This window comes from Thunnus albacares, chromosome 3, assembly GCF_914725855.1.
Source record: "Thunnus albacares chromosome 3, fThuAlb1.1, whole genome shotgun sequence".
NCBI lineage: Eukaryota > Metazoa > Chordata > Actinopteri > Scombriformes > Scombridae > Thunnus > Thunnus albacares.
The window spans coordinates 6,807,453-6,834,430 of NC_058108.1; the positions used below are offsets into that span (position 1 = coordinate 6,807,453).

Genomic DNA, 26,978 nt, shown 5'->3' on the forward strand with positions numbered 1-26,978 from the left:
AGATGGAGTCGGGCGGTCAACAGATGGGTGGATGACGGCTCCATTCCGCATCAGGCGGCAATGATGGATGTCCGACCTCGAGGCTACAGCACTCCACCACCAATAAAATGCAAAAATATCTCATCGTTTACTCACTGCTAAACCGAAACAACACATTCAGGAAGGACACACAAGTTCAGTAGAATTTTACAAGTAAAACTTTATTGGAATGATACTCATGTTGCAAAATATTACACTTCGTGTTTTTATGTCACTTGTTCCCGTGACTTTAGACGCTTCCCTTTGCAGTGTGTGTATGACTGTGTGTGTATGTGTGTGTATGTGTGTAGGCCTATGTGTGGCGGGGGTTAACATGGTTTACATTGGGGTCTCATTTCCCTAAAAAGTGCGACAGTATGCACCGGCATTGTGCCTGCATCGAGAGGAAGTTGTATCACTGCAAAAACATCGAGGAGACACAGAATAATATTGTATTATAACTTCAAACATTTTGTCCATGATGATATAGTCAACATTAAACTTGACATGGAGGAAATACAGCGGATGTGAAATCTCAACAAGTGATTTACAACAATGTCATAATAATAATAACAATAATAAAAGGTTTGTAAATTAGTCCATAATAACCAATAGGACAGCTGATGACTACAAGTAGGCTGTGTGCAGCCACTCTGCAGCTTCTGCCACCATCTATCTGCCCACTTTCACTTCAGACTGATCAATCAATAAAAATTGGAGTCTTTCAGCTGTTTCACCTCTTTCCAGGTGAGAAAGAAGTGGAAACACTTCTCAGTAGTTGAGCACTACATATAAAAAGTAGTGAAAAGGAGTGTAACACAGGGGGAAGGGATGGACCCTCTGGTCACAAATTGGTTGTCATGTATGTGAGTCTTTCTTGGATAAAAAACCAATCAATCAAAAAGCTTATTTACCAGACACATTGCAGGCAGCTGCCCCCAGACCCCCCGGTGCACCCAAAAGCTGCAGGTTCACTGCAGCAGTTGGTTTGTGGTCATTTGACCAACTGTAACTTTGTTTGGGAATATGCAGCACAATGTCAACAGATATTGCACCGATTATTATTAGTGGACCGTACTATTTAGTACATATTTCTTCTTCTTTGTGTGTATGAATTTCATCAGATGTGTCCTTTATTCTATTTTTAGGTTGCCTTTTTAACATCTGATCAGGGACAACAGATGAAAATTAACCTTCTAGACAAACTCTGGTTCATTTACAGTTCTGTTTCTGTTGCCTCGGCGTGGAGACTACAAACTCAGGATATCTGATATCTGAGGCCCTGTTGTTTAATCCGTGGAGTGCCCCTTTAAGACCTTCATTAATGCAGCTGATTCTGTGCTCACATGGTGCATATTCCCAATTTTTGTGTTTAACAGAATACCACTCGGGCCATATAATATTCCAGCATAGTAGTATTGTACACAATGTACAGAGAGTGGAAGGAGCGGTGGGTTTATAGGGGCCCGGGGCCCCCCAACAGCTTCATCCAGCTGTGGACATTGAGCCACATTGGACTAAACCTCATCTGAAATAGATCATTTAGTACTCCTGCTTGATTTTAGGTCATTTTAAATATCATTCCATATTACAAATGACACACACACACACACAATTACACATTACAAATGTGTAATTGTGAGAAAAGGTGAGTTATATTTCACCTTATCTGAACTATTCTGGACAGGAAGGACTCACATGAATCAAAAATATCTGTAGTTTAAAATGATGGGAGAAAAACTGAAGCATCTGTATTAACCAAATTAGAGTATCTTGATAATGGTGGCACATTAAAATACAGCTATAAAGAAGGCATTTTAATGTTTTGAAACAGACACGAATGTCACTTGGTTTTATTTGATAAAGTCTGAATGAACAAATCCCACATTGACCACCATTTTGGGCACTGTTTAAGCACTTTGCCGCCGTAGCTCGGGAGCTAAAGAGGCATTGAACACCTGAAGTGTGTCATGTACTTTAAATAGACAGGTTGTATACTGTGCACTAAGGACATTTTGTCTTTTCTTAGAACAAGCTCTACTCGGCTCCAGATGCTCAACTTTTTCTTAACCAGTTCACTGGAGCGCCGGTCATCTTTACATCATGGTCAAACACACTGAGAAACAAAAATGAAACAAAAACTGTGCGTGTTTCAAAAACAGAAACGCGAATAGAGTTGTTGTAACATGTAAGACTGTAAGTCACATGGAGTGTGGTCCAACGTTGATAGTGATAAGAGGAAGGGGGCCGGGTGCTGGTGGGGCGGGGATGAACAAAAACACAGGTTTTCTATAAAAGGCCATCAGGCCAGAGCACACTATCCGCACCGCCATCAGTGACAGGTCAAAGTGCCAGAAGCAGTTTGAGGTAGTCTGCCTCAGGTGGTCTCTTTCAGTTGGAAAATGCCAAATGACTCATTCAACATGCAGAATCAACTTTACTGCTAAGTGAGCTCTGAGCTCAAAGACCAAACAGAGTTGTTAAGTTAGAAAAACCAAATCATCTTCTGGAAGGGGAAAACTGTGGAAGACGCTAACCTAAAGTCTTAATATTCCCTTATGTTCCTCTTGACTCTAACCAGAACTTTAAATATCCGTATCTATTGTAAATCCTAAGCGAGTGTCTTTCATACCTTCATTACCTGCCGATCCCAACGCATTATGTTGATAGGATGTCTCTATTAAGTGATATGTTCAAACCTGAGATACCATTATGTGACGGTGTTCCTTCACCACACCATCAAAAACTGAGATATTTCCATTCCCTTATCCACATTCCCTTGTTTGTTAGCGTGGCATGATATCACTGGAGCGACTAGTCTCTAATAACATTTAAAACTGAGTGCTGTAGATATGCACAAAGCCTGGCTATGCTAACAATGACAAGAAGTATTGATGGAGTTATACAGTAAAAACCTGACTGATTTTTTTTTTTTTTCTCCCTAAAGTGTCATCTGTCTCGGACTGTTTGAGCACACAACGCATCACATGATTTGTTTTTCTTTTGGCCGATCGTTCCTGTGACTCGGTGTATGCTGTCTACAACGTGAACAGGAAGAGGTTTAAGTATTTACGGAAAAAAAATAAGACGTAACCGCAAAACGTAAAGTCGTTCAAGCTGAAAGTGCATATGTGTGTGATTCATTTAAACTGCTGTTCACCGGGGGAACGAGCGAGTTAAGCCAAGTTATCAGTTTAAATTTAAGAAACTTTTGTGCAGACTGAGACCTCAACTTGTACAAGACTCAATGGGCTTCATGTAATCACTAACAGACTGAGCAGTAGTTTAGAACAGACTGACTGTTTTTTGTTTTTTTGTTTTTTTTATCTTGTGGCGCAAAAGTGAGTAAACAATGAATGAAACAATAAAAGAGCAGGGAAGATCTTGGGTGAAAATGTGTAGAGGCAACTCTAAATGAGAGGGGTTCCCAACATCCATGAATCTGAAGCACACCTTCATTATAAAGGGATCCATAAATAAGACAGAATAATAAATAAAATACAATAGAAACGCAACAGAAAAGGCAACACTGCTGGTTATCAGTCTCCATGCTCTTTTTTCCCTTTCTCTATCCCATTTCTCCTCTTTTTGTAGCTGGTGCTTGTGATTGGACAGGAGACAGTGCTCTCTCCTTGCGTCTCCCACTTGACCAGCCTACCTTTGACTCTCCCTACTTCCTTCTTTCTTCCTCTCTCGCTCTCTAACTCTAGAACTCAGCAAACTCCTTGGCACATTTCTCATTGAAGGAAATGCGGATCTCCTCCTCCTCGTAATCATCAAAGTTGCTGGTGTCTCCTGGTCCTTTGAACTTTGGGACGAAGGGAGCTTCCACCTGCCGACGGATAAAAACACCAGGTGAGAAGCAAACTTCACACACGGGAAGTCACACATCACACACACACACATACGGTATACACACGTACCTTTTTCTGGTAGATGGCGATCCAGTCAGTGGTCGAAAACCATTTGTGTCCCTTGATGTCGTTGACCCCATTCTTAAGGTTCCCATAACGTTTTGTGAGATCCACCTGTGGATGATACCGATACGTCTTCCTCACTTTAACGTTATAATTCATCCAGAACATGGAGCGAAACAAATGTGAGGTCATCATTGAAGATATGAGATATTTGTTTTCACCTGTAGCAGGTTCCTCAGGAGGTCCTTCAGGTCTGAACTGAAGTGAGATGGGAAACGCACCTGAAGCAGACGACAAAGAAGACGGATGAAGATTTGAGATGCGGCCAGGTGACCAGATGTTTTGTCATTCTGAATCAATCTTGGTAGAGTCAGTGAATAATGCTGTCATCTCCCTCAGCCAGTGTCCTAGTCAGCTCCCAGGTGTAATTGTGTGGAACAAAAGCAATCAAGTGATAAAAAGCTAAGTTGGGAAAAACGTGGATGCAGTGCGTGTTTTCCCAGGTAAAAATTCTGTGGCACTCAGCAGCAGCAGCAAATGTTTGGTTGGAATAAATCCAATAAGATGTGACAATTAGCACGGCTAGAGATAGTCGACATTGCTGAACAAACAAAGAAAAAGATGAACAATCACACAGACTCGAACATAAAAAAATCATTACAAGGAAATGGACATGATGGCACAAGAACTGACAATGATTGTAAAATGATGATCAACAGAAAGTGTATTAAAAATGTCTGTTTAAAACTATTCTGTATATGATTAATGGTGATTTATTCTAAATATTCTACCACAGACAAATGTCACTGTCATGGAAAAATTAAGATGAAAATGATAAATTTGCATTATAAGAATGCATAGCAATGACTTAACAGGCATAAAGAAAACACATTTTCCCAACACAGCGGTGGTCCATCTCGACAAAGGCCGATTGCCTAAAACCCAAAGAATCAAGACTGGTCGTATGTTTGTGTTTGTTGCTGTGCGTGTGCGTGGAGATAAATGTGTAAACTTAACACGCAGCTCTAAATAAAAGTGTGAAAGAGATTTGAAATAGACGCACACGTTCATATTTACTGTCTCCTTTTGTAAAGACCGGTTGCTTTGAATTTGTTTTGTGTTAATTAATGGACAGACTGCTGAGAAACAGGTTGCAGTAGCACAGTTATGTGCCTCCAGCTCATTTATGGAGTCTTTGTAATCCAGAATTGAACTGATGTTAATAAAAAAATTAAGAGAGCAACAGCCTAACCTTTTTAAAAGTAAAGCTAGACTGAAATATTATTGCATTTTTTTGCCGTCTTTATTAGCCTTCCATGAAAAGAAGTCAGAGCAGTCAGCATTGTACAAGAAAAATAACATTATTTTCTAATTTGGGAATGTCAATCGTTTTCTGTGAAATACTGGTGTACTTATTGTCACATTTTTTAATTTATTCCCAAAATGAGCCATAAATAAATACTAAAATTAAATGATGTAGCAGGACCACCAGTGATCAGACAGATATTTAGTCAAAAAGTAGTAACCAGAGAGTCAAACTCACCTTCCCTGATACGATCTTTTCATAGATCTGAATGGGCTGGTCAGCAAAGAAAGGTGGGTACCCTGCTGCCATCTCATAGACCAGTACACCCAGTGCCCACCAGTCTACTGCCTTGTTGTACCCCTGGTTGACCGAAGAAAAGAAAAGAACACAGAAAAGGGAAAGACAGAGTTATAGACAGGTGAATCAAGATGAGATTTGAAAGCGTGTATGTTTTGGAAACATTCTTTAGCCGAGCTACAGAGGTCGGGTATATTATGGACGGTTTGATTTGTCTAACAGACTATCCCTTGCATTTTATTTTCCATCTCAATCTATGAATCCTATCGAAAGGTTCGAAGAAACTGTCGACTGCAAGTACTTAAAGCTGCTATAATCAGTATTTTTCATAATAACAATGTATCAAATGACATGTGTGTAATGTCAGAGGCGTCGCTCATAGTGATGAACCTACAGAGAATTATAACCCGACTGTAAAGCATCTCTCGGCTTTACGGAGCTTTGTGGCGAGTTTCAGCTCACTGTTTATCTGTCCAGCTGCAACTTTACTGTTTTGGTCCACTCTCACTCTCTTATAGTATCGCTTTCCACTGCAGCAGGCAGCTGTTTTCAGAGAAAAAACTCTAAAAACCCACTGTACACTACCTGCTCAGCACCAAACAGACACTGTTAGCGATTAGCTGGTGAGCATAGTGGAGCATTTAGCAGCTAAAGGACCAGGTATTTCCCTCAGGAGATGGTAGAGATAAAACAGATCTAAAAGAGAGTGAATATTGGACTTATATTCATCAAGTGCACAGAAACTCGTCTCCAAATGAATAATAACGTTGCTCCGTGACTGCTGGATGTGCTAATGACTGTTTGCTAACGAGTTCAACATATCACAACTGGTTTCTGCTTCCCCCAAGTGGCCAAAAAATCTATTAATGCAGGTGTTGGAATGTGTTTTAACTTTAATAATCAATAATTTGGCAAACCTGATGTCACTTTTTGCTCAAATCGTTTTGGAAAGAAACACAATTGTCTGAACAAGTCGCAAAGATGTAAAAAGGGGGAGAGCAGTGGCTTACCTTGCTGAGAATAATCTCTGGGGCCAGATATTCTGGGGTGCCACACAGTGTCCAGGTCCTGCCCTTTACACGTTTGGCAAAGCCAAAATCTGTCACCTGCGAGAGGAACAGAAAAGACCGAGGACAGATAAGGAGAAAGAGAGTAAGAGAATGAACAAAACAAAAAGAGAAAAACAGACATACATTCTCAGAGAGTTTTATACCTGGCAAAGATTTACCGCATGAAAGGGAGGAGAGATAGAGAGAGAGAGTGAAGAGCAAAGCATCATGGGGCAGCAGTGGAATTTTTCATCTGTTGTTGTATCACTTTTCATCCCTAGAGGGCAGTAGAATCTATTCTACAGGACAGCATCAGCATGACAGCGTGCACCCACTGGACAGTTGATGGTGGATATACGGTTCATTTCTAGACACCTTCATGTCTGTGTGACATCACAGAGTCTTTGTATTTCTGGCACACCTACGGTATCTTTCTATGACGTAGCACTGAATGTTCACTCATACAGTCTTAATATTTTTTAAGTAACCTGGCTCTTATTTGAATGATTTTGGTCGGTTATGTTCACACTACTCATCAGCTTCAATTCAGAGAGATAGGAATGTGGCGACACGTAGCTTTGTAAAGGAGTCTATGGAGCATCATAACTCAAGAAGATTAGACAGGTTTTAAAGTCCAGTTTAACTCAAACTGTCCATTATAAACTGTCGTCCACTACAGTGCAAAACTGCGTTTACACAGAACCGGTTGTATGATTAGAGTTGAAGCTGCTTTTTAAACCCTGACTGGTTCAGATGTGTTGAGATCGATGCTCCATGGACTCAAATCGCATTCATGTCTCTATAATGAAGCTGAAGGGGAAAAGATTAAAATAACCAATTAAAAGTAACACATAGGGGCAGCTGTAGAAACTTCCTACAACATCAAAAGTGCCTCTTTGACCACAACATCCCAGATTCTATTCATATCATATATCGTGATTTCACTCAGAACTTTCAAACATCTTGCAGGGTTATGTAACGTGACAGTTCTGCAGTGAGAACACCTGTGGCAGCATATCAAAACAATGGTGCCAATATCACACATCTCATATCTACCTAGAGTTGATATATGTTACACTTGACCGGTATCCTACAAGTACGGACTGGCTCGAGTGTGGTGGTGCCACTCAGCAACAAGCTAACAGTAAAGTTAGCACGCCTCACATTCAAAGTTTATTGATGCATTTCACTCCTGTATGAACTGATAAACAACTTGCAAGACAAGACCAGTGCATGTTTGTGAAATGTTGATGAATGTTATGTTATGGCCAGCTAACATTTTCTACGTAGCATCGGCTACTAAAACGCTATCTAGCTTATTTGGATAGCTAGATCATAATGTGATTTTGTTAATTTTGTTAGCTCCCTCCACCTTTCAAATAATGCACCAGTGTTCACTGTCATATTAAACTAAAACCAAACTAAGGGCTGAAATGTCTGGGACATGTGGCCTGTTTGGAAAGTTGGAAATCTAACAGGATAGGTTCACAATTTTTCAAGTCTGTCCTACAACAACAGTCAAGTTCCCAAATGAACACTGACACATGTTTTCCTCACTGTAATCATTCCTCCTGTGATCTCTGACCATTCAGAGATCAATTCATAATGCACTTTCAATCTAAGTGATGAGGGGCCAAATCCACAGCCCTCCTTCTGTGCAAAAATGTATTTAAAAATTTATTTGAAGCTAATATGAAGCTTCAGTCGACCAAATGAGTCAAATCAAGTATACTGTAAAAAAATGGAGTCTTTTTAGTGCCAAATTCCATCGTTTTGTTACAATCCTTCCACTGCAGCTGAATAGGAAAACACGGTTGGAACACAAAGAGGAAATTTTTTTTTACTAAAACTAGACAATATATGTGGAAGAGATCCACTTTATTTGACTAACTCAGACAGCTGAAGCCTCATATTATCCTCAGATAAACTTTTAAATAGTTTTAGTCATACCGAGGACTGTGGATTTTGTGCCTCATCACTTACATTGAAAGTGCATGTGGAGGGATCTTCTAATGGGCAGTATAAACAGGAGGAATGATTACAGTGAGGAAAACCTGTGTCAATGTTCATTTAAGCTAACACGAGAGTGGCTGCCATTGTTTAGCATCACTTGTGAAGTCCCACTGATGTAAACGGATGTATAATTTAAACCTTTACAAAAAATACATACAAGAATTTATATATAAAGGTACGTAATTTATGATCAGCTTTTTTTTTTTTTTTTTTTTTTTTAAATATTCTTGCAGGGGTTATTTACCTGTATGTAGCCCTGTTGATCTATGAGCAGGTTTTCAGGTTTCAGGTCTCTGTAGATCAGGTCCAAAGCGTGCAGGTACTCAAAGGTCAGCACAATCTGAGCAGCGTAGAACCGAGCGTGAGGCTCACTGTGTACACACACGCACACACACAGGGAGATAGAAAGAGAGCAGTTCAGTGGAGTGCACAGTACAGAACTGAGACGAATAGAGCTGAATAGAATAGAGTAGAGCTACAATAAACCCTAAAAGAAAAGAACAGAGCACAACAGAGCTGAAAAAAACAAACATGACAGTGACAGAGTAAGGAGGATAGAGCTGATTAAAACAGAAGAGAACAGATTAGGACTGAAAATGAAAGAGTGAAGAGAACAGAAAAAAGGCTATAATAAAACAGAGTTGAAAAGAGAGTTCAGAGCTCCACAGTTTACATGTGTACATCCCTACAAAATGCATCTGTGCTGTAAACTTCATGTTCACTCCACTGCATACAGACACTAACCTAAATCTGCCAATTCTCCGTAGATGGGAGAACATCTCTCCACCTGGTACATATTCCATCACCATGTAGAGGTTAGTGTTGTCCTGAGGAAGACAGAGGACCTGTTAGTGACACTCACACACACACTCATGTACTGACACCCTGCAGGCACGCACATACAACTGGATTAAATGGAAATAGCATTTTGTGGGTCAATATGAATGAATCCATATATATCACCATAAAAAAGACCAACTGAAAAAGTGCTTGTAACTGTGTCTATTATACATTTATTGATATTTACAATATCAATAAATGTAAACCTGGTCTACATTCGTATGTTCTTTAGATGCTATGATCTGTGTGCCGGACGACGCACGTGTACAGGAATATTCTGTTAATAGGTTTATTTGAGGAATCAAGGATATTCCGTCCCAGGGAATCCAAGGTGCATCTACCGGTAAACAGCTTAACCTGAATAAGGCCTTATTTGGAGCGTAGCCATCAGCTGGGTTACTCTGTGCAGGTACTAACAGCCTCTGACAAAGCCGGGACGCGAGTGTAAAATGTTGATCATCGGGCACGTGGCAGAACAAGCTAGCTTCACTCTGAATTTGCTGATGAACTACCCTTAAGGGGATTATTTGCCAATAATAGTGGAAGTGATAATAAGGATGAGATCAGTAAATTGACAGATTATTGTTAACAAGATTAAAGAGATGGTAGTTGACTTTTATAAAAACAAACGGCGTGTTGAGTTGATTCACGGTTTATTTAGCAACAGTTAGTTGATTAATCGATTAGCTGATTGGCAACGGTTTTGATCATCAAATAATCGTTTATTTTTATCAATACGGCCAATTTGCTGGTTTTAGCTTCTCAAATATGATTTAATGCCTTTCTCCCCCCCCCAATCCTGAAGTTGGAAAGGTGTGGAAGCAGAAATTTCAGAAGCTGTTTTAGAGGATACTGGTGCCTTAAGTGTTACTTATTAAAGCATTTTATTTGACTTTTTTTACAGGACAAAGCTACCCTGAATTCATCTTTCATGATGTAGCTCAAATTAGCCAAACTGTACACTTTTTCTACACACTCATGAAAGGCAGGCGCTTAACTTCTCAACTAGCTATAAGACAACAGGGTGTGCTGGGGATTTTTTTTTTCCTCTTCAACAGACCAGCTTTAAAAACATGTAAAGAAGAGACAAAGAGCAACTTAGAAGCTACTATGACGGCTAGAGGGGAAGTTGATAAGCAGACGGGGAAATCTATACAGTCACTTATCATCAATATACAGCCACATACAGGTTTGAATACACACACAAAATCTAAAATTCTCCATACCTTGAACGAGTACTCTAACCGCACCAGAAAAGGAAAGCTGACAGCCTGAAGAATCCTCTTCTCATTCAGAGTGTGCTCTATCTGCTTGAGCTTCACCACCTGAAAGGCACAGAAGGAGACAGCGAAATAATGTGTCAAAAAAAAAAAAGTGGTGAAATCAGTGTCTTAACAAAAAGAAGCATTTGCTTTTTAGGGCAGCATAATCTCAGCTTTTTTTAAAACAAGTTGAAGCTGGTAAATCTGCGAGTCATCGGCCCCTGACCTCACTTTTCTAGATAAAGACATAAAACTGTGTTTTCTGTTTCTTCTACAAGATCGACACAGTGAATGTTAGCAAAGAAACTGTCAAATTGCCTGATAAACCTAATCAAAGAGTTATTCTTTTATACCAACATATACCTCTGACGTCATTGAAAAGGCTCTACATTTTTATTTTATTACATTGTATTTAGTGTAAGGTGGAAGTGAATCTATATCTTTTTTGGTTATTTTTGTTATGTTCAACCGGCACTACTTATTAAGCACACTACTGCTTTAATGGTTACTTGATATACCAGCTGTAGGTCTTCTGCAAGACAACGTATTCGAGCAATAAGTTAATGTTGGTTTTACCGACTTGTTTTTCAGACAAACAAGTGTACAGTGATTATGGCACAGAGGGGCACAAACTGGAAAAGGTACTGGAACGGGATGAATCTATTGCCAAGAGGAGATACAGCGTACAGGTGGCATCAAAAATGACCAATCACATCAGCTGCTCTCACACAGCAGATATGAAGCCCTGTCCCAGTCTTCATTCAGGAGGAGCAAAGTCACAATGTGATTATAAATACAAAGAACTCCCAATGTGGCTATACAGCATTATAAATATACTTTAAAAAGCAAATGAAGTCATCAACACACATAGACAGACAGTCAGTTTTATGTCATAAGAGGGGATATGTGCAGGGAAGACATGTGGGCACAGTTTTATTCTAAATAGGGTACCAAAATGACTCCTTGATGTGATCTGAACAAAGACAACTTCAGCTCTACCACTCTCAGCGATGTCCGCTCCAGCATCAGCAGGTTCAAAGTGGTAAAAAAAAAAAAAAAGGCACCTATATTTTCGTGTCTGCGTTCTTTTCCCCCCAATGTCCATAAATGTCTCAATACTTGTAAGTATAATTTTCAATCAGTGATATTACCGTGTTTTCTATGACCATCCTGTAGAACCAATAACTGTACCGTTAACTTAGCGTAATGGTACAGAGTGTCGGTACATGACAGACACATTGAAACACCGTGACCCTCCTGACCCCTGGCCCGGACTGACCTTCTGCTTGTTGAGGATCTTCATGGCATAATGCTGTCCCGTTTCTCTGTGTCTCACCAGCATAACGCGGCCAAACGAGCCCGTGCCCAGGGTTTTCAACCTCTCAAACTGCTCCAGGCAAGCAGTGTTCTGAATCGACAAAAACAAAAAGAGTTCTGTGAAAATGGGACAGTGAGGGTTGTGGTGTGGGAGGTGAACTTTTTTATTTTCTAATGTTTCCTGTGTTTATGTTTACTATTCGTTTTATATTATTATTTATTGTGTCTTTGCGTGCCAGCAAATGTGTGAGCACGTGTTTACGGTTTATGTGCATACGATGTACAGTAACCACAGAGTACACATACTGTACATGAGACGTATGATACACGGTTTATAATATCTGTATATAGTCTGCAATACATATATGTGCATACTAAGTATAATATAAATGTACTGTACAGAATATTGATAGTGATCCCATTCATATTTGATATTATATTGCAAGCCTGTAAAATCTATTTTGGCTTAGACAATCTACAAAAAAGTTTACCCAAAAAATATTACTTTGGTGATGTACACTGTTTAGATGGAAACTTTGTGTCAACCTTGAAATAACCCTTACTTCACATAAGCAACATGTAAGAGAAGCTGCATCTTACTAACAGCCTCTTGAATAATCATTTACAACAGTGATATCAGAGCCGATCCATTTATCTGAAAATATTGTACATCCTGTGGCCAATCAGTATCAACTATTATTTTTGGACATATTCATAAATGGAGGATATTAGATTATGTATAATGTACAGAATATTGATAAAGGTTGTGTCTAAAAGAGCTCTTATGGCTTTGTTTTAATGGCAGCTCATATAACATCCAACTTTTTCATCATATTTTTAGGGCTGGATGACAGATGAAGATGATTTTTTTTCTCCTGTTATTGTTATACAGCATATTATCAACATGATCTGCAAATGTATAAAAAAGTTTACATGGAAAATAAACAAATGAATATTTAGTGCAATGAACTGCACAAACGAAACTCTATTTACAAACAATGATGCTGAATTATCGCCCAGCCTTGCACTTTTTTTTCCCTCTTGATTTATTAAACCATCCAAATGTATCGAAATTATCTAAAGAAATGAGATTCACCTTGTGATGACTGGTATTTTTAAATTGTTACAATCCTTCCTCAGAAGGAAAATCATTTTAAACTGAATTTGAGAAAACATCACATCTTTGCTCACACAGGAGTGAAATTTGAATGCAAGCTAACACACAATAAAACCGATCAAAATACAACAAATCTGTCTTATCACAGTTCTTCGGTGTTAGACGAACACACACTAACCTGTGCGGGGCTCTCCCACTTCTTGAGGAAGTCCTCTTTGGCTTTAGCAAGGAACTCCTTGACTGTGGAAGACAAAACACAACTGTTTACAAAAGAAAATTGTATGTTGTGTGTATGTGTAAAGAATGAAAGAAACCAGGAAATAAGTGGAAAAATATCTCTTATAATTTCTCAAATCTGCTTTTAGACAAATTATAGACTAGTTAATCCTGTCTACATGTATCTTCTATTTTTAAGAATATTGATTAAATGTATTATTTGCCCTTTTTTGATCATTTCTGGACTCTATCAGATACGCAACTGGTTTCAAACATGGGTAGTTACATCATATCCACCTTAGCCCACCTGGACAAATCATTTTATAGCAAATTGTTTGAAATTAAACTTTGCTGTGTCCAATACACCTTAAAATTAACTACTCACAACTAACACAGATGCCCCAAATAAGCAGACATGGATCATGTGTCAGTGCGGGATGATGTGCAGTTTGTCATTTTTCAAGCCTAAGGGCGACTTCTGTAAGCCGGAAAATGAGCCCTAATATTACCAACAGAGCTAATTTCTTTACATGCTGCATTAAAAACAGTTAGACAAGAATGATCTTAAAGCGGCACTTCATCGATAAAGGACTGTTTAATCATCATGGACTGAACTACTAGGCTGTTAAAAACAGCTATATAACGTCTTCTGTAGTTCTGGAGTTCTGGAGAGAGCTCTCTAAAGTCTAGAAAATGTTGGGTTTAAGACTTTGAACTCTTGACAGGAAACCTGCGTTACAAACTACAGGTGTTTGAAAGATGGGGGCATTTAACCTTCAGGAAACATATGATAAATAAAGGACACTACTGAGTTGCATTATGGTCATTGTAGGATCAAGCATTTTTGAATGTTTACTCATATCATGGATTAAAAGTCAGGATATTTCTGCCTCTGCTGCTTTTGATTTTAACCCTTCTTTTTAATCTGTCTGTTCCAAGTCCCTAAATCTTATGTAAGTACAATACTTAATCCCTGAAGTACCCCTTTCAACCAAAATAACTGAAGAAAACTTAAAATCAACCAAACAAAGAATCCTTTAAACTTGGTTCATTTGGAGTACAGGCATAAAGCACATGGCTTGGCTTAAAATATTTCCTAATTTCTCCCAACAGGTTGAAGGTTTTAATCCCAGGACTGGCTGGGAAAAAGCTGATTGAGGAAGGAGAACTACTGTCAACTATCTGCCCTTAAGCAAGGCACCAAACACTCACCTACACGCAAGGATTAAAGCAAGAAAAGATCTGTGAGCCTCCAGAAGGAAATGTGTACAATGTATTGAATTAAGTATTATATGAATTTAAAACTGCTCTATGCCTGAAATCAGGCATGGTACCTGACAACTTTAACACCTGTACACAAGCAAAGTTGCTTAGAGAACAGTAAACAGCGCATTATTGTTATTGTACTGAGCAGCTCCCTGGTTGAAGAGTTTTTTTTATCCATATCTCATAACACTCTTTTCCTCATGTTTTTAGTTTGGTTGTTGACGAAACAGCATCGCTCTGTTGCACACACACATTCTCATACTATGTGTGTACTGTCCAGGCTGACTTGAGTATAAGATACTAACACACACACCCATTTTTTATATAATATATAGAGATAATATATATTCTGTACTTTACATCCTTCTGAATAACAGTAACCTTGCATTGGACTTGACAGCACAGCTCAGCCAGACCTGCAGACCTTTCATGGGTCCACCAAACAAAATAGTTCCCTCATACATGAGACTCGGCTCTACCCACACACAGTTTCCGTGGAGCAACAGGCCTTTTGTGTTTGGGAAATATCTGACACATATTGTCATGATCTCGCCAGTATTTCACTGCAAGATGTCAAGATGCTAGCAGCCTTACAAATGCCGCTTTGCAATCTTCCAGCTTATACCGTGATACAATGTCTAAAACTGAGCGGTACTCCAGCGCCTCTTTTGAAAGAGAGATTCCATTTTTACATCTATTTGTGAATGTGCCTCTGAATTTGAATTGATGACATTCATTTTTTGGGAGCCCGTGTGGCACAAGCTCATTCGTTACAGCAAGGACCAGTCATGGTCGCATGACTGGATCTTAATGAACTGGGAAGCTGGACCCACCAATAGGCCTCTAATGATCAGTATATGGCTTGTGATGTGAGGCGCACATTAACTACTGTATCACACGTCTGTGATGGTTTCAAGAGGCTGTAACAGAGCAGGTGCTGCTGCGGGAGTGATGTGTGCTGGAGACGGTACCCACCGCTTTCCATCTCGCTGCCCTTCCTGGCCGTGGGCGCGTTGCCCATGATGACAACTTGTCAGCGGGCGATCCGTGGCTCTGCGGCCGCCCTGCAGCCCTCTCAAGCCGGTCTAAGCTCGATTAGGTCCGAACCGTATTTCCTAAATCCAGATGTACCCAACGTTAACTCCGAGGTCTTGCTGTTTAATAGGCTGACAGCTGCTGATGCGGCGAGACGGGAGAGTCACAGTCACCGCACGGTCCTCAACAACCAACCGGCGGCCGATATCGAGCTTAAATCCGCGGGGTGCTGTCGCTGTGGTGTCCCGGTCGCTGTGGGGTTTCGCTGGACTGTCAGGCCGAGCTCGGCGCCGTTGGCCTGAACACGGAGGATCCAGTCTTCTCCTGTCCCTCCTTGCAGCCCCCGCCGAGCGAGGCCCCCCCGGCTCCCCACCTTTCCCCCAGCCCCCCCCAAAAAAACAGCGATACCGAGGGCGGGGATGCAATATTCCCAATCGGGCAGCCTGCCACTTTGCGTTACCGAGCCCAGCTTTTAAAAATGAAACCTCGGCGGGGTCCGACAACGACGGGAATTCGCCCAAATCAACATTGGCCCCCCGTAGCCTCGGAGACGGAGCGAGATGACGGAACTACAGCCGAGCGAGTGTCCCGCCCCGCTCGTCAAGAACCGGGCTTGATTGACAGGCAGAGCCAGGTTACCGATTGGCCACTTTCTCTACGGTGCTGCCCCACTGAGCGCTCTGATTGGCTCTTTGCAATCCATCAACAACGGCAGGGTCCTGCCGCCCTCAAAAAAGCAGGCGAGGGGAACGTCACCGATTATTTTTCTCCCGACGACGTACGCGCCTCCTTTCTCCGGCTTCTCTCTTCCATTGGCTCGGCGTGGCTGAACCGTGAGAACCTCGGTGGATGCGAGGATGTCCATTGGCTGTCAGCAGCGGTTGACAGGAACGTCCCCCTCCCTCCACGACCCCCCTCCTAACCGCCGCCAAGCGACTGATACACGTTTGGCAAAGTGACGTCAACCGCGTGCTATTTTTAGAAATGTTGGTCAGAATTTAGCGCACGCGCGGCGCGGTCTGACTGGCAGGACTTCTGAACAGATCTGAGCAGACGGTCGTGAAAGAAGGGAAGAGTTGATTTTAAATAACATTTTTACAATCGTTGTTGGATGAAAACACGCAGGGCCACATACTGCCTGAGTACCCGCGACATCTGCAGCCAGAATCCGCCACCAGCAGACCCCTGTCACCATCTTCCCACACCTGTATTACCTACAGGGCGAATGTGGCAGATGCTTATAAGGGACCCTTATTATCATCAGGATCCTCAAAAGGCAGTTTCACACAGATTTGCATCTGAATATCTTCCTAATTTCAATAATAATTTGAGTTTGTGTTGGTTTAAAAAAAAAAAAAAAAAAAAAAAAAAAAAAAATCTGGATTCAAAAATGATCCCAGGTCCATGAACAAACACTGAGGCTATAAATAGGATATGCCTACAGCTACTGCAGGGTTTGACCCTATCATATTAGGGCACTTCAGCCACCATCTGTATTATGTAAAGGTTCACAAACTACTAAAGCTGTATGAGCTACACATTATTAGATATTAAGTCTTATGTTTATGTTACATTGCAGTCTGTTGTGAAAATTACAGACACTGAACAATTGTTGCTGCCTGACATGCTAATCTTGTAATTTCTCTGGCACATCTGGTTTTCAAAACAGTCTACGGCTGCAACTAACTAGTTTTCATTGAACATTGCTTATTAAAATAACTGACAATCTTTAAAATGTGACAGATTAAAACGCTCATCACAATTTCCAAGAGCAGAAGGTTACATCTGCAAATTATTTATTCTGTCCACCCAACAGGAAGCCGCCCAATTGCTTGTTCTGTTTGGCAGTTTGATTGACTGATCATATGAGTAGTGCTCATATGATCAATCAATAGACAGGCAGCTATTAGAGAGCAGGTGATACCATATATGAATATGCATGCTGCAGACTCTAGTTACACTCATTCAGTCTTTCTGAACAGTGTAGACATGTGAAATGCAGACAGAGGTAACAGATGGATGGATGGAGGAGTTAGTCCCTTCCGCTAAGAGATATAATGGGTGAGAGCAGACAGTTCCCCTCCCTTTTGTGCTGCAGTTGCCTAGCAACATGAGGCTAGAGTGAAAATGGTGGAGTGATGCTGCTGCATTTTATGAATGAAATTGGAAAAAAAAAAAAAAAAAAAAAAAGAATCAGAGAGGAGGGGGAAGACACACACACATGCACGCTGAATCTCGCTGCTGTTGCTGTGCTTCCTTTTCTGCCTTCCTCACTAGTCAAGGTGGAAAGCAGCTGCATAAATAAGATGTGGTGATTATCAGAAAGCAGCACGATGTTCACAAAACAAACTTTATTAAACCCATTACTGTTGTAACAAATACTTAGGCAGAGAATAAGTACAAAAAGAAAACATGCCTTGTCATCTCAAAGGCAAAATAAGCGCTGGGAAAACATTATTTACAGTGAGCCTCAATCATCAAAACAACTTGACTGCGACATGGCATTGATTTCTCCATCGTCTCCTTTGCGTACATGTTGTGTGCATAATTACAGAAGACATCTTTTAGAACATTATCTGCACTGGGGCATGTTCGTAGAAGCATGTTCACTGAGTTATACTGATAAACCATGGGAAAAATTTGCCAACGGATTTCTGTCATTCAAATCTTCCAGATTTATGGGAGTATCAGGTTTTAAATTAAATAAGCTGTCCAGATAACAGGAACAGGCCCCTGAAGATTTGTTTCCACAGGTATTTCCAATGCGACAAATTACATCACATGAAACAAACCTCCTGAACAATGAAATGCTTTTCGATATGCAGCTAGTGCTACACCTACTCTGAAACACTGAGCACTCTGCTGGTCAGTGTATTCTGTCCAGAGCTTTGATTTGTGCTCAGGAGGACAAGGTGAACAGCACAGTATGGGTGCCCAAACAGGTTAACATCAGTGCATGTGTGTGACTTGTAAGTCTCAGGGCTGTGAGGATATGGCAGTCTTGTCTAAAGATCGCCCCGCCCTGATGACTTTCTCTGACTCGGCTTTAACATCATCCAAGACAGACATACGGTAAAATAAGGCAATGTTGGTTGTAGAGATCTGCGTGTGTGTTCAAAGAGAGAAAAAAAGTTACAATCCAGATCCATCCCATTTGCGTATGCTGTATAAAAATAAGCGTCCGTGCTTCCTGTTAATGTCCACGTGTTAGGTAGATACATCCATGGCCTCCTTGTCAAATTGTGTGTTTGTGGTGTGGGCGAGTGTACAGATAAGAAGGGCTCCTTGTCCATTATGTTAATCTGATGATTCTTACATGCAATCCATGGAGTTGTCTGGCATCAGTCCAAGAGGTGGCATCTTTCCTGGTATACAGGATGGAGGGAGCATGCCGCTGATGTTGGGGGACGGGTCAACGTTTTCACTGTCCTCCATCTTGTCTGCCGAGCCCTCCCAGTTGATATGGAAGCGGGTGACGCGGGGGTTGGAAGCCAAAATATTCCTCTGGAGCTAACAGGATGAAAAAAATGGGATGAATGGGGTCTCTAACTTCAGGTCAATCTGTCGAAGTGGAGGCACTTCATTCCATTATTGTGTACCGTCAATGCCTCAGTCATTTGTAAAATTATTTTCACATGCAACTTTTTTGGTTTGTGGGTGAATATATGTTTGTGTGGGTATATTAACAAGTAATAATAATAATAATAATAATAATAATAATAATAATAATAATAATAATAATAATAACAACAATAACAATAATAATAAAAACCTTTGAAAGAGGTATTTTAAAATGACAGAAAGTAGTACAAAGTGCCCATCACAAGGTGCCTTCTTCAAACTGCTCATTTAGTCTGACCAACAGTACAAAGACACAAAGAGAGACAAGCAGAAAATCCTCTCATCTCAGAGACTAGAACTAGTGAATGTCTGGTATTTTTTCCTTGATAAATAACTAAATAGATTATAGGGCTGTGCGATATGACGATATATATCGTGTGACGAGAGAAAAATGTCTATCGTTTCATATTTTGCTCTATCGTTTATATCGTTGTGACTCAAAACTCACTCTTTACGGCAATATTTGTGGTCATTTAGAGTCTGTCCATCTCTTGGGCGGATTCCATTAATAATTATTATAATTACATCAACATTCTTGGCTTTTTACTTGCAAAGCTTTTATTGCTCTTACAGTAACATAATGAGTTTAGTTGTCGTTAACTCTCCACCGCTGTCTGTCTCTGCTGCGCTGCACACATGTGGAGGTCTCAGCCCCGCCCACGCTGAGAAAGAGCAGAGAAGCAGCGAGACGGCGACTATAAATGACAGCAAAACACAGTAGAGACTGTCTTTCTTGACGTTATTTACCAAATTTATGTGCACACTTTTAATTTCAGCTCTGTGTGAGAGTCTCTACTGCGTTTTGTTGTCATTTATGGTTGCGCTAGTCACCTCTGCTCTCTATAGCCCGTTGGCCCGTATTCAGACCAAACCAGGTGGTGCAGCGTACATCCGCAGTGTTGGGCGGAGGTGTGTTTGTGATTTACGACGTAGCCGCTGTGAAACAATCAGAAAATAACATTTTCTGATCTTATTCATCGGCTTTCTCACTACTAGTGCTCCCTCTCTTCATTCACTCTCTAGCTCACTTGACCACAGCTGCTCTCTCTCTCTCTCTCGTCTTTGTTAAAGTGCGGAAGCCAACAGAAAAGTCTAACTTAACTTTTAATGTTATCAAACGAAGAGAAATGTCCTCCCCTTGTCCTAGTAACGTCTTTGTACTCAAACATGGCGGAGTTTACAGCTCTGATCAGTCTGATCTATCTCACGCCTCTGAATCTGGAACACCTGCATGCTATGTAAAAGCACACACAGCGGGGGGAGATGGAGGGGACGGACCAACTATTTATTCATCGACTTAAAATGTGCTATATCGGGATAGGTATCGTTATCGGGATATGATAGTTTGGTCATATCGCCCAGCCCTAATAGATTACATAGATTAACACTGTCAATCGATCAATTAATTGACTATGCTGACTAAGCTTTTAATTGTCCTATGCAATAATGTAAACATTTTATTATTGTTTAAGCTTGAGTATGAATCTTTACACCTTGAGTCAGACAACCGTTTCTCAACAAATGATACAACATTTGTATCAGTCAGTTTTGAATAGGATTGATAGAAAGATTAAAACTGTAAATGTGATAATACAGAAAATATTAACTTTAACAATAATGTTACTAGGAAGCATCCTTATATGGATTAATATATTGTTTTGATTTGGATAATACCAGTGCTAAAATTCTACTTTTAAAACAATATTAGTTGTGCCTGAATGGTGCCTGAACTGATACTTCCTTTAAACCAAAGAGCAAACACACAACTACAAGCCTTTGTATTGCAAGGGCAAAAAAATAAATAAAGACACTAAACAATATATGAACTCTGAAGTGTTGACATTATATTTTCTTCAAATGAAGACAATGTCAGAGTTGCATGTAACTTCAATTTCAGAGCACCAGAGGGCAGTACAAAAGTATATTTCAATAGACTTTACTGGCATGGTCCATGTATTGCAACATACTGTATGTTTATGCTATCTGCTGTATTTTTTTTTATTTTTTTAAAAACATTAAAAACAGGCTATGAGATCTGTTTTACATGTCAGTCCAGTAAGTGCAGATTGCTTGGAGCAGTTCCCCTGAGCTTCCAGCGTGACAAAAATCAGTGTCTCTTATCTCTGAGTGTGTGTATCGGTGTTACCTGAGTGTAGTCTGGTTTGAGAGGCGGGTTTTCCCGTAGTTCAGGGTCCGTGTATTCATTGTTGACATAGTAACCGATGCGGATGAATTCCTGTCCACGGTAGGTGCAGGTTATGAGGACCACAGTCACTCCTACAGCATCACTCTCTGGAATCAGCCCTGTGTTAGGAGCATCAGCCTGAGGGGACAGATTGACAAGTTTATTTTTCTGATACTATACCAGTGTTGAGAGCCTTCACTTCCCCTACAATAAAGAATGTATTTATTTATTTATTGTAAACTTGTGTGTAAGATTAGTAGTGTAGTTAATCTTGTTAATATGTAGACTAATTAACATCAGACCTTATGCCCTCATTTAACCCTTTTCAACCAAGGCTGGTTTGGAGCTGGTGCCTAATCTTGAACCAGTTCTTAGCATATTGACAACCAAAGAGCTCTCGGCCAGGGAAAATGGTTCCAGAGTGGCACCAACACTTTACTGGTCTAGAAGAAAGAACTGCTTACGTCAGGGGCTGGGGGTGGGATTATCATGACCAACTGAAACCAAAACTTAAAATGTCTGCCATTGTGGCAGAGATTTTGAGCCATGCTAAAAGCTGTTAATGTGTGTATATATCAGTGGAGGCTGGTCCATAGAGGCAGAGGAGGTTGATCCTCTATTTTTTTGAGAGGCAAAAGGGAGATCAAAATATAAAAAAGAATATTTGGTTGAAATAAACCATTACAAATCTCAGTATTATTTATAAAGTATTTTTTCTCACTTCTTTGGAAAGAATCCATTACTGAAATTCTGTTTTAAATGCTTCAACAGCGACACCTGCAGGGCGGGAGGAGGAGTGGGGGGCAGAGGAGGACGGGTGCCTGCTGTCCTCCAGAAGACGAAGAAGAAGACGTCAGGTAACGTGAGTCAGATACAGCTTCTCTCTTTCTCTGTCTCTTTGGTCTCTAATTTCATCTCTGATGGTTAAATGTCTCTGTGTGACTTTTTTGTGTTTTTTTATCTCCTTAACAAGAATGCAGCAGAGATCATATAATGTGTTGTGGGTAACATTAGTTTGCTTGTTGAAGTCACAGTGAGCTGTCTGGACTCACTCATTCATTCATTTTTAATTGAGTGGTTGTTCAGTCACCTGTTGATGTTGATGTGTGATTAGTGAATGAGAGTGCAGGAGGTCTGGCTGCTTGCTTCTGACAGTTTCTTTAGTTCGTTTTTAAGCTGAGCCGTATATTGAGTAATAAGCAAAAAGTAACTAGAATAACAAGTGTTAACTAGTGGTGTAACAGATCGTAGTTAATCCGTGATCCGTACGGATTCGGCCCCATATCCGTGATCCCACGGTTCAGCAGGCATATGAACTGCGGATTAATTGCAAAATTTAATGTCTCATTTAAGACAAAGTAAACAAATTGCTTTAAGTACAAGTCATGGGCAGACAGCGTGTCGCTAACAGGGATTTTGAAGATCAATGATCAAACCAGCATCTAACGGGTCCGATGTGACATTTGAGTTATGTTTACCTGCTGTTTAATGAGCTGCAGCTGAGCAGCTAATTAGCATCTAGCTGCTAACTGACGTTAGCGGTGAATGTTTGTTATCATCAAGTTTTGATGATGTGGACAGAGGCTGTTTCATTCACTGTTTAAAAGAGGAAGGTTTCATGCCTCATATTGCAATAACTGAGCATTGAATATTTTATATATTTTATTTTATTTAAACATTGGACATCTTACATGTTGTTTTCATTTAAGACCATGGGCAAAAGTTCCTTGCCGTTTCTGGCTGTAAGTGTGTTACAGAATAAATGGAAAACAAAGTTTTATTTGTCTCTCCCCCTTTTTTTCACTGATCCTAATAATGATGTGATCCGTGACTCAAATCCATGATACGATCCAAACCGTGAGTTTTGTGTTCATGTTAACACCCCTAGTGTTAACATGTCAGCTTTGTAGACTATATTTTGTAGGTGGTGCATATAGATAAGAGTGTGTAAGTCATGTATTTGATACATGCATTAATACTTTCTGATGTGAACCTACACTTTTAGATCTGTGAATGCGTTTAGTGTTCAATCTTTCTAGTATTCAGCACTAATCTGAACCTGTATCACATTTTAAGCTTTGTGCTACTTTATATATTTCTGTATGCTAAGAAAATACATAGGAAACACGTGTAAATCATGTGATATGTTGTCTGTTTTTGATGAGAACATGAATTTGTTGTCACAATAGAACAATACTATAAATTTGAATTTCACTTTGTTGTTAAAATGACACATTTGAACCACTCCATGGCTAAAATGAGCACTTCTTTGTTTAGAGACATTATGTATATGCTAAATGTCTTTAAAGAAGCAGCCTTTTCACCACTCAAGCAAATTGTTTTATGGGCATATAAAATTGCCCCCCAACCCTCGGATTTCATCAGGTGGGACAATGATATAGTTTGATGCGGTTTGTTGTAAGATTCCATGTTGGTTTTCCTCCTGTCCTCCCCAATTTTTTGGGTCACCAGCTGCCACTGGGATATATGTATATACACACACACACACACACACAATATATATCAGTCACAGCCTAATTTTCTGCAAAATTTGTACTTTTACTTTAGTACTTTAAGTAAATTGAGCTGGTAACACTTCTATGATTTTAAATGCGGGATTTTTACTTATAATTAAGTATTTTTACATTGTGGTATTGATAGGCTACTTTTACTTAAGTAAAGGGTCTGAGTACTTCTTCCAACACTGCAGGTCACAGAATCAGATGGCTCAACAAATACAGGGTGAGACAGCTGTCAGTCATATGATACAGTCATGTCTTGCTTGAGTATACTTCAGTGTGATCAGTCTGCTGGTAATGGCAAGGTCTTTTCTTTTCTTTTTTTTCCTTAAAATGGCGGGTGGCAACCAGCATTATGTTGCATTACCGCCACCTACTATGTCGGAGTGCTTGAAGTTGGCTTTCGCATTGCTAGGAAACCAGAGGCGTGTAGAGTTACGTGACAATTTGGCACTCGCCTGTGGAAAAGCAAGCCGGTTCTTAGAGGGTTCACAAGTTGAACCAACTGTGAACCAGCACCAGTAATAAGTTCCAGTTGGTGGATAATGTGAACTAAAGCCCTTAGACTCCCAAGGGTAAGTCTGCTGGTAATTAAGCTCAACTGTTACATACCATTAGCATTCAAGAGCCAAAAACCCCATTTCAGAAGCAGGTCTCAAGTGGCCTCTCTAGTCACAGCCAAGGCTGTGTATTATAGGAAGAAATTATCAGCTGAAATGTCATTATTGGAACAATAACAAAATTTCATTTTCTTACTTCTCAGCCAATAATGTATCAGCCTCTGATATATCATGCATCCCTAGTTCTCATGTCCATGTGTATTTTGTAACGTGACCACAGTGAACTCACTTGAAACACAAACATGTGTCTGCCAGCCGGTACCGGGCCAACTAGAACCGAGTCCAGAACCTGGTCGTATTCCTCGCTCTCAGCTGAACCCACATAGATGATCTTCCACTCCAGATCTGAGCACATACAAGGCAATAGTGAGACTTGGTGAAATACTTGAAAGGTGTAGTTCAGTATTGTGATGAATGAGTTACACAAAGGTAATAATATTAACGCATGGGCATCAGCTCCATCTCGAGATGCTGTGCTTGGAGATATCCTGCAGCTTTTTATACACAGATTAACTTTTATTTCTAATGATTGATTCTTCTCTCAGACCTCTGTGCATAACAGAATCATCCAAAATCAAAGTTACTCTAATGCACCGAGATGTAAGGAGAGAATCATTCCATCATTTGATCAGTCCACTGTTTAATCATTGTAAAATTACTGAAGATGTTGTACTTGCTGTGGACAGTTAAAACCTTTTGAGTTCTGTGGTTTAATTGTTTTTTTTGCTACTCTTCATTTGTGTCTGATTTGCACACTGCGACATCTTCAACCCCAATCATGCTTTACTGCAACAGTTTAACACATTTGTTGCTTTTACCATGTACCTCTAATGTACTAAGGATGTACTGGCCTTATTAAGCCGACTGGGTGTTGGGAAAACATGATGGATTAACATTAAATACAGTTTCTTTGTCAATGTCTCTATAAAATTTTGTGTTTCTGTTAAAACTTTAATTTGATGAAGTCACAGTGGGCTGCCAACCTTGGTTTTAGTGCCCCAACAATATCTGGCCTCGTGTTACCTTACATGTGAATTCCACACAGTCAAGTGTCCAGATTTAAAATTTGCAATGAATGAATGAATTAATTAATTAATTAAAAAGATAACTAGAATTGGATTGGGAATCTGTATTAGCAGATACTCTGTGTTCAGGTATTGGAATTGGTATCAAGACAAAAGTTGCATCGGTGCATCTCTAAATGTTATCCAGCCATGCAGATTGTTTCAGGGTTTTTTTGCCTAGATATTGAAGTATCTGTTGTTGAGGCCTCTGCTACCACCAATAAAACAAATGAGGTGACTAGAATTTAATTTGGAGTGCTTACAAAATGGAAAAAGCTAATTGGTGTCCCGTTACTCTGGATTTCCCCACTTATATTTTGGCTGATTACTACACAAATATGCACATTTTACAGGTTGACACTAATTGATAATTATTTTGTTGGCAATTTGTTGTCATATTGGGTCACATAACCTTAAGATAACAATGGACTGACGCATATTTTCTTCTTAAAGCTTAGGAGTTGATACTAATAGTATGTCATCAAAGCATCTCTAGACACTTTGGTTTTATTTTATTGCCTTAAACCACCAAAACAAACAAAAATGTGTCGTTTCCCCCTCAGAATCACCTACAATCTATTTAGTTGCACCAAGCTGATGGCACTTAATATGTACAATGCATATAGGCACACAGTTAATGTCACTAAAGCTAAACTGACTGTTGTCTCTTCTGGCGGTTCGCGGCAAATCTTTGAGCTTGTCGCTACAGTAACAAAGCGTCAGCAACCAATCGGCTCTTTGGAGGAAAACGCCGCAGAACGTCCCTGACCCAATCAGAGCGGACAGGAGGCGGGGCTCTGAGCATAAACGCGCCAGCGCCAATTTTTAACAACTTGTCGAAATGAAATGTCGTTAACCCGCAAATACTGGCATGTAATTGAAAAAACAACGTCACTATCGACGAGTTACGATGCACCCTGTCCACTCGCAGCGCGTGAGTTAACTTACCAATGCCACAATAGAGAGGTGGTAACAGTTATTCAATAGCTATCACAAAGCTGGAAACAATACCCACCTTCTGGCAAGTCCTCCATGCATTCAAACGTTATTTCAAACTGAAAAGGGTTTCCAAATGGGCTTGGGTTGTCCAGCACAGCGACATTCAACACTTGTACCTTGGCCATAGCGGTATCTTCGGAGGCACCTCACACTGGAAAACGAACTATCTTATCTCTCACCAAGTGTAACGACTCTATCAGCACCTCGCCGTCGCGGTCTTCACTAATGTAAGTTAAAGTTTGACTAATTTATTATCCAATAGCACCAACACGACCTGGCGGCGGCGCGACTGAAGGAGGAAGTACGTCACTTTTCTT

General features: G+C 40.2%; 2 protein-coding genes across 2 annotated transcripts; both read right to left on the minus strand.

Moving 5' to 3' along the window:
- Positions 1-179: 179 nt before the first annotated feature.
- prkacab (protein kinase, cAMP-dependent, catalytic, alpha, genome duplicate b) lies at positions 180-15,982 on the minus strand. Its single transcript, XM_044346017.1, has 11 exons — positions 15,594-15,982; positions 13,315-13,376; positions 11,982-12,110; positions 10,667-10,765; positions 9,345-9,427; positions 8,845-8,971; positions 6,549-6,644; positions 5,479-5,601; positions 4,157-4,216; positions 3,942-4,046; positions 180-3,850 (listed from the first exon to the last, which is right to left on the minus strand). Exons 1-11 carry the CDS (start codon positions 15,637-15,639, stop codon positions 3,725-3,727), a joined length of 1,056 nt encoding a protein of 351 aa, XP_044201952.1. The 5' UTR covers positions 15,640-15,982; the 3' UTR covers positions 180-3,724.
- Positions 15,983-17,989: 2,007 nt separating this feature from the next.
- On the minus strand, positions 17,990-26,978 carry asf1bb (anti-silencing function 1Bb histone chaperone). Its single transcript, XM_044346027.1, has 4 exons — positions 26,678-26,978; positions 24,828-24,943; positions 21,421-21,597; positions 17,990-19,163 (listed from the first exon to the last, which is right to left on the minus strand). The coding sequence occupies exons 1-4, from the start codon at positions 26,784-26,786 to the stop codon at positions 18,966-18,968; spliced, it is 600 nt and encodes a 199-aa protein (XP_044201962.1). The 5' UTR covers positions 26,787-26,978; the 3' UTR covers positions 17,990-18,965.

What these genes read in the sequence shown, in the direction of transcription:
- prkacab (XM_044346017.1), bottom strand. Translation starts at nt 15,639, where the DNA reads ATGGGCAACGCGCCCACGGCCAGGAAGGGCAGCGAGATGGAAAGCG. An exon ending in ATCAACAGGGCTACATACAG is followed by an intron (nt 6,645 to 8,844) that starts GTAAATAACCCC and finishes TTCCTCTCGCAG; the next exon opens with GTGACAGATTTTGGCTTTGC. An exon ending in AAAAGATCGTATCAGGGAAG is followed by an intron (nt 4,217 to 5,478) that starts GTGAGTTTGACT and finishes CGTCTGCTTCAG; the next exon opens with GTGCGTTTCCCATCTCACTT.
- asf1bb (XM_044346027.1), bottom strand. Translation starts at nt 26,786, where the DNA reads ATGGCCAAGGTACAAGTGTTGAATGTCGCTGTGCTGGACAACCCAAGC. An exon ending in CATGGAGGACTTGCCAGAAG is followed by an intron (nt 24,944 to 26,677) that starts GTGGGTATTGTT and finishes GTATGTGCTCAG; the next exon opens with ATCTGGAGTGGAAGATCATC. An exon ending in TCAAACCAGACTACACTCAG is followed by an intron (nt 19,164 to 21,420) that starts GTAACACCGATA and finishes TCATCCTGTTAG; the next exon opens with CTCCAGAGGAATATTTTGGC.